This window comes from Pollicipes pollicipes, unplaced genomic scaffold (genome assembly GCF_011947565.3).
Source record: "Pollicipes pollicipes isolate AB1234 unplaced genomic scaffold, Ppol_2.1 Scaffold_4219;HRSCAF=4965_pilon_pilon_pilon, whole genome shotgun sequence".
Classification (NCBI taxonomy): domain Eukaryota; kingdom Metazoa; phylum Arthropoda; class Thecostraca; order Pollicipedomorpha; family Pollicipedidae; genus Pollicipes; species Pollicipes pollicipes.
In genome coordinates, this window is record NW_023596448.1 from 35,570,995 (window position 1) to 35,578,547 (window position 7,553).

Genomic DNA, 7,553 nt, shown 5'->3' on the forward strand with positions numbered 1-7,553 from the left:
TACATGCATCATCAAATCAGATGCAGTTAACTTATGAGTGAAACGCAGCTAAGTCACCCTGGGTTTGGGCTATCGAAAGAGGGTGATAACATGCAACAGTGAAATCGCTTAAACCTGGAGGCTCAAAACAATGTCAATGCGCTTCTATTTTAATGACTTCTAGTTTTTATGCCAATTTTTCACTCGACGTATCAAATTCATTTACGCAGCACTATACCACCCTCTTCTCACATTTCCAACTGGATGCACAACTTCACACTTCATCTATTGAAGAGAAAAAATAATTGAAATATCCAGGTGCGCTCATTGACAAATCTTTTAAATTTACGCTTCACATTACTTTTGTTGGGAGCATATGAAGTGGAAATATTAGAACCATTAGAAGGATTGGTTACTTCACAGATAAAACAACGTCACATCTACTCTAAAACACTTTAATTCTTTCTTATTTCAACTACTGCCGCTTGATCTCAGGTGTTAATCATGCTTCTCAACTATGTTGGTCAGTAATTTTTCAAAAAGTGCTATGTGTCGGATAAAAGACATGTACACTCCTCAAGGCTCCGAGCCGATCTTTGAACAGCATAAAATTGTAAAATTCTCGGATATCGCTATATCCGAAATGTTAATTGTGATGCACAAAATTTTTATTTACCAGTTACCTGCATCATTCGATTCAAGAGACAAGCTCTACGAATCAGATGAAATGGATATGAGGCGAGTAAAACATTTAGATCACCCTTTCTCTAGTCGTGATTATAGGTCATTTACAACATCTTGCCTTAGCTCTAAGCTGTAGAGCGATATTATGGTTTCATATTTACCAGGAATTACTGATGTCTCCGGATCAAAATTCGGCGTTGAGGACATCGTCCGCAAGCATTTCGTGAATGCATATTAACGTAACCAACTTTTTTGAGGACATTGCAAATTGTTTGCCCCGTACGTATGTAACTCACTTTATACATAGCTTCCTTCATGTCTATAATCGCGCTCTGATATAGCCATATTCATGGACTTGTACTCAAATTCATGGCGCTGACTCCGGGAGTTTTAGCAGCAATAAGCTAAGCTCAGCGGGGTGGATTCCCTGGACATCCAGCTCAAAACCCAGCACGAAAATGACCAGTTGATTGCCCCTCCGACTTGTGTGACTGTACTATCCTGACATACGCTGTGAATGAGCGGTATTAGCTAATTGGGTAGTTCCAGCGGGCTGTCATTAGCTGACTTTGGGTATGACTATTTTAAGCTACACCATGTATGATTTGTCATTGCCTGTTGCGTAACAGGATTCTTGTCGGGTTTGTACCACCTCTTTGGCTGCCTTTTTTGTTACTTTCCTCTTTAGCTGGGAGTGCTGCTACTTGATCTTGTGCTTTCTGGTTTTAATGTACGGTTCATTGTGTCGCTGGGATAGAGGGAGGAGCATTCCTTGCTACCTGTTCCTGGGCAACGGCATACCCAGAAATTCGGCCTTAAAGGGAGGAGTCAATGCAAGCCCTCTAAGGCTTTTGAGTCCAGAATATTTTTCAATCGCGCCTATCGTTCCGGGAGCACATGGGACGTCCATTGCACATATTTTCACATCATACACGTATATCTAGCTTTGTCATTTCGGAGCAGCGTCAGTTTTTTTAGAACAACGGGGATCTACAGCCGGCGCGGACGGCCGGCGGTTACCGACGATGCCGCCGAGCGCGCGTGTTGGACCGCCATTGTTATATTAACAACCATATGTCATGGTTGTATTCTCAAAACACATACAAATATAAACCACTGTAATCAGAACTGAAGAAAAACATGCCTGTGCGGATTTTGCATTGCTGTGACGCAGAGTCTCTTATGTTTTATGTTGTAATGCTGTAAACTTAAACAAGAAAAGTGAACCACTACTTATGGTGGATTTCGGGTTGTGAATTGACTAATTTAATAGAAACGTAATAACCAAAATTCCAAATGTTTGGAATTATCATGCAATTACCAAAACGTATCGAACACCAGGAGCAACACGCATGCACATGACGTTCATGGCATATTTTTTAACGCATAGGCAGCTTGCACCACCTTGTGGCGCGCGGAAGTACTATAAGTGAGCCTTACCGGCGGAACAATGACAACTATGCCACTCTGGTAGCGACTCTGACATCACAAAAACGTTCAATGACGTAACCAAACGATGACGTAATGGAGAGTACACTTAATACCAAGTAGAGCCTTTTGATTTATACCAAAGAGCATACCAGTAGTTATCAGAAAGCTATTTCCGACAGATATGATGCTTGCCTCAATATCTTGAAATGTGGAACTAAAACTCTATACTGTACAAATTGAAATCCTTGCAAATAAACGAATCGGTAAAGCCTCCCAAAATGGTATCAACCTGGGGCCAAATAATTTGATTTTTCATAATGACAGCTTTTCTGAAATCCTCCTGACCAGCTCAGAGTTTTGCTTTCAAATGGCCGACCCTGCGGAAGGAATATCATTTGACTCCTTGCTAACCACTATGAAAGCAATACATTTAATTTGCCTCGCATTCAGCAACGCATGTTTGCTGTAATGTTTGCAAACAGAGGTCTTTCTAAAAAAAAACGAAATGTCTGTGAGGTCTGTCAGCAGTACGTTATACTGTGGCTTTGATTTCTAGACGATGGCGTTTAACGCGGGGCTCTTTTGGGGCGAACTTTGTCTGGGAATGGGAACATCACTTGATCCATGCAGTGCGCTGGTTCAAACTTCAACCAACACGCTTCTCGGTAATAGGCCCTTTCTCGCTGGGCCAATCACAAACGTTCTGTCATTGCTTGTCGCCTAAGTTTGACAAGCATGTTACCATATTTGACGTTGACGTTGACGTGATTGCCTGCCTGCTAAAATGCACCTGACGCTAACAATTCGCTTAGTACCGGTGCCAAGAGAGCCCGATGTTCTGGCTGTCCTTTTTCGAATAAATCTCGTGTGAGCGTTCTCACTTCTTGTGTCACTGAAATGTAATGGATTGCGGCATAGGACTGCAAATCACTCCATCATACATGCCACTGGATTCTTTGTAATATCCACGCTGGTCATATGCAACTTCCACTAGCAATTTGGTCATGCTCTGTGCGAGAATTTCCGATGCTCCGGCTGTCCGGCAGCATTACGCCCCACGGCTAGCGGCCGCGCCACATTGACGTATCGGCACCAGTGACGTCACTAAACTGTACAGAGCAGATGAAAACCCGACATTTTGCAAAGCCCAGAAACGACGTCCTGTCCTTTCCCGACAGAGATCACGTGTTCATTTGCGCCGGCGAGCAGCCGAGGAGATCAGGTGATGTAACGAAATATTGACTTTTGACAACGCTTTGGCAGCACAGTTCCCTAACGAACACCCCTTTTCTGTTTTTGAAAAAAAATACTCGAAAAAGCGTCTACATGCCACAAAGAATGATATTAATATCGCGTGGCAAATTACTCATTTACGTACTCCTTTTTCAACTCTAGCTTTATGCGTTTCTCGTTTTCTATTTTCACTGGATTTATTTTTGTTTTCCATTGCCTCTTGAAAAGTTTATTTACATCTTATTTTCTAGCACTAAACGACCATGATACAACTAAGAACATCACTGGCGTGGTTACCGCTTGTGATTATCCTTGCAACCAAGGTGCGACGCGTCCGTCCGCACCTGCAACCAGGGTGCGGACGGTCGACGCGTCCTAGGCCGCATGGCATCAGCGGTGTTTCTTCTAAATTTTTCCAAGTTCATCCTTGTGCAGCAATAATTTCATGACCACACTAAAACACCTAAATCATGTCTTACGCCCTATCTAAAGTGTAGCTATGCCTACGAAGAAAATAATTATATGGTACTTTGACAAGAGTGCAATTAACCCTGCTCTGACCAGTCTGGTTTTGCGTTTGCTCTCACTGCTCAAAAAGTCAGCTAAAACCGCGCCCGCATGGGACGGGCAAAAGTTATGAAGGGTGATAGACGCACTCACAGCTTTTGAAATTTATGACCGCCTAAGAGATCTCAGGCAGAACCAAAATGGCCACGTGGTCAAAAAGCAAGAATTGCAGCCATGGGTATTGGGAGTAAGCAGCGATCGCCCAATTCATCTTCGTGTGCTACTTGTAAAAAATCTATGCGGGTTCCTTATGTGTCATGTGCCTTTTACGAATTCGATTTAACTTGATTCAGTTTGAAAATATTACAATTGTTAATTCAATAGCACGCGTAGCGAGACTCTAGGAAAAGCAGGTCATGGCTTGTGAGTTCATGTGGTCTCCTTCTGTTAGAAATTCGGATGTTCCCCCGAACGTCTCATATTTTAACGCAGTTCATTACCTGGTGTGAATACACCTGTCGTGGGTCAATCCTTGCGTCCTAGAATAGGACACACCTTACCGCTCAGAGCGCAAGCTCACAAAAACGCCTCTTAAAACTATCAACGCAGGAAGCTAATAGGGGTTCTGACGTTCGAATGCTCCCAAATCACATGTAACATAAAAAGCAAAGTTGCATGCGACCATCAAGTGCTCCAGCAAGACTCAATCCAGATTTGGCTATATTCACGTTATCATGAAACATTATGCTGGCATGCAATCCTGGGCTGATGGCATTGTTTGATTTATTGACATCTGCTATCAAAACTATCGCCGCCTTCGCACAAGCTCTCCAGCGTGATGAAACACCGGGGTACATAGGACGTGAACCTTGTATTTCCAGTTATTGGAAAATGACGAATGACACATTCACAGCGTGTAATGGGCAAGGCATGTCACACATGGACACGTGTCAACAACTGGAACAACGGACGCTGCAGCACGGAAGACAGGACAAGAGATGAAACGAACCCAGCTGTCTGCCGTTCAACGTTTAGAGGATAAAAACTGTTTATTCAGCCTTCTCGTCGACTTCAGCTGCCTTGGCCTCCACGTTGTAGATCAGAGGAGTGCCGAAGCTGTACGGGTGGAGACCATAGGTCAGGGGAAGGGGAGAGGCAGCGTAGGTGATGGGGGCCGCCTTGACCTCGACCTTCTTCACCTCCGGGACGGCGTAGCGAACGACTGGGGCGGTGTAGTGGACAGCGTGGGCGGCGTAAGAGACCACGCTGGGCACGTACGTCTCGTGCTCCTTCTCGGTGACCTCGAGAAGGGTGGTGTCGGCCGGGGTGTCGGCCTCCACCTTATCCAGAGTGGCCGTCTTGAAGGTGGCCTTTGGCCAGGGCGGGCAGAAGCACGGCGCTGCGACGGCGACGCTCGGCGGCGACGACGGCCGGCTCCTCCTCGGCAGCCTCCTCGACAGCGGCGTTCTCCTCCTTGGCCTCCACGTTGTAGATGAGAGGGGCACCGTAGCCGTACGGGTGCAGGCCATAGGCCAGGGGAAGAGGTGAGGCAGCGTACGTGATGGGAGAGGCCACATGCTTGACCTCAACCTTCTTCACCTCGGGGACAGCGTAGGAGACCACGGGGGCCGTGTAGTGGACGGCGGGGGCGGCGTAAGGAACCACGCTGGGCACGTACGTCTCGTGCTCCTTCTCGGTCACCTTGAGCAGGCTGGTGTCGGCCGGGGTGTCGGCCTCCACCTTATCCAGAGTTGCCGTCTTGAAGGTGGCCTTGGCCAGGGCGGGCAGAAGCACGGCGCTGCGACGGCGACGCTCGGCAGGGGCGACGGCCGGCTCCTCCTCGGCAGCCTCCGGGGCGTCGGTGTCGGGCGCAGCGGCGGCAGCGGCCGCCGCCTCGGCGTACTTCTCGCGGAACTCGGCCTTGGCGGCGGCCACCTCGGCCGTGTCCTGCACCGGCTCGGGAGCCACGCCGTCGAACACGGGCGCCTCCAGGTTGAACTCGGGCGCCTGCAGGTTCGCCTCCGGGGCCACAGGAAGGTTGGTCGCCTTCACCTGGAAGCCGCCGACATCGTCGGCCGTGTAGGAGACGGTCTGCACCTTGCCGTTGGCGTCTATGTAGCTGTAGCTGCCAACGGTGGCGCCATCGAACCTCCTGAACTCGTTCTTGGCAGACGGGCCTCCGGCGTAGCCATAGTTGAACTGGCCCAGCTCATCCTGAGCGTGGTACTGCGAGCTGACGGCAGCGGCTGGCGCCACGCTGTACGCCGTCGGGGCGTAGTGGTTGTACGCGCCGGCGGCGTAGTAGCTCACCGGGCTGTACCCGGAGTACGGGTACCCAACCGGCGAGTACTGGGCAGCGCCTAGCGCCAAGACAGCGGACAGTGCGACCTGGGGGAACGACGACAGTTGGGTTCAACAGTGGGCGCTTGCTGATTTTCGAGTAACACTTGATCGCATTGCACCGAAATGAGCAGCGCCTTTTGTGTGTTTACGGAGGCCTCAGAATCCTCCTTTTTTGCTAATTACCTAGTGTTGAAACGATACCGGAGAGCCAACCGAACTCAAAAAAGCTAACGGATCACATTAAAGAAATGTCAGAGAATGAAGGTGAAGCGGGAAGTATCAACGCAACGTCATCTCATAGAAACGCGCATTTCTTAGTAGGCCAGACATATTTACGTCTTTGTTTCAATGCGTCACATAATTTTTTGCCAAAACCTTCACAATACCACAGATCACATCAGCATGCTAAGCCACATGATTTTACATGTAGACAAGAGGCTACCGAGGACGAGTGCCCTATCAGCTGTTACACCGTCAGCGTGTAGCGGCTTCACTCACCAGAGCCTTCATGTTTCCCGCCGCAGGAGGCCTGACTGTGCTCGCTGAATATGCCGCACGTGTTATATAGGCGGTACAGGGCGGAGCCGTGCCCGGCGGCGGACCGACTGTGCACCGGTCGTCTCGTCTGCGGCCATGGGCGTGTCCTTCATCCACGCCCATCAGTTCAGAACGGGGCGGTCCGCTGTGATGTCAGCAGCCTGCAGACGTGGATGCAGATCATGACGTCCATGTCACGTCCTTGTTTTCCTTCGAATCATAAGATCGCGCCTAAAAGACTCCATGACAAATTTAACTACATCAGACTAACTGGACGTAAGGACCAGCCTGGTTGGATTGACATTGTTTCCTTGAGATCTTAAAGGGAACGATCTACATTTTAAGACAACGAAGCAAACATCAGTTTTGACGAAATATGTTGATGCGAGCATTTGTTTGTTTTAAACTAAAAAAAACTGCACTAAACAACACAACCTCACTATTTAGTAAACATGTTTCTGAACACCTTATCTTTTCGTTACGCCATGAAGGGTCTTTATGGAGTAGGATCAGACTGGTCGTGTCAATCTTTTCTGCTCGTTTTTGGCCTTTTCTCGTTTTTCTTGTCCAGTGGTCCCTTAGATTTAGGATTGATCTGCATTCATATACTCGGTTGTGCTACTATTCTTAGGTTATTCTATTTCCACTCCTAATATCGTCATGACTCGTCACGTCATGAGTTTTGTATTTGAATAAGTGACAAAGATTACGCCAGGCAGTATGTTCCTAAAAAAAAACGTCGAACCGGGTCATCTTAGGTCGATGACTTTTTATGACCTCTAAGAAGTCAATGGGAGATGCATAATGCGATTCCTGCTGTCAATAAATTCGAAATGAGC

At 47.8% G+C, this 7,553-nt stretch overlaps 1 protein-coding gene across 1 annotated transcript; it reads right to left on the reverse strand.

Annotated features, from left to right (window-relative positions):
• Positions 1-4,883: 4,883 nt before the first annotated feature.
• Positions 4,884-6,698, reverse strand: LOC119095264 (cuticle protein-like). The gene is made up of 4 exons (XM_037218124.1): positions 6,676-6,698; positions 5,722-6,222; positions 5,260-5,604; positions 4,884-5,204 (listed from the first exon to the last, which is right to left on the reverse strand). Exons 1-4 carry the CDS (start codon positions 6,685-6,687, stop codon positions 4,884-4,886), a joined length of 1,179 nt encoding a protein of 392 aa, XP_037074019.1. The 5' UTR covers positions 6,688-6,698.
• Between the last annotated feature and the right edge of the window lie 855 nt (positions 6,699-7,553).

Coding starts and splice junctions, on each gene's coding strand:
- LOC119095264 (XM_037218124.1), bottom strand. Junction 5,605..5,721: donor AGAAGTACGCCGAGGCGGCG/GCCGCTGCCGCC, acceptor GCCCTGGCCAAG/GCCACCTTCAAGACGGCAAC. Junction 5,205..5,259: donor CCGAGGAGGAGCCGGCCGTC/GTCGCCGCCGAG, acceptor CCCTGGCCAAAG/GCCACCTTCAAGACGGCCAC.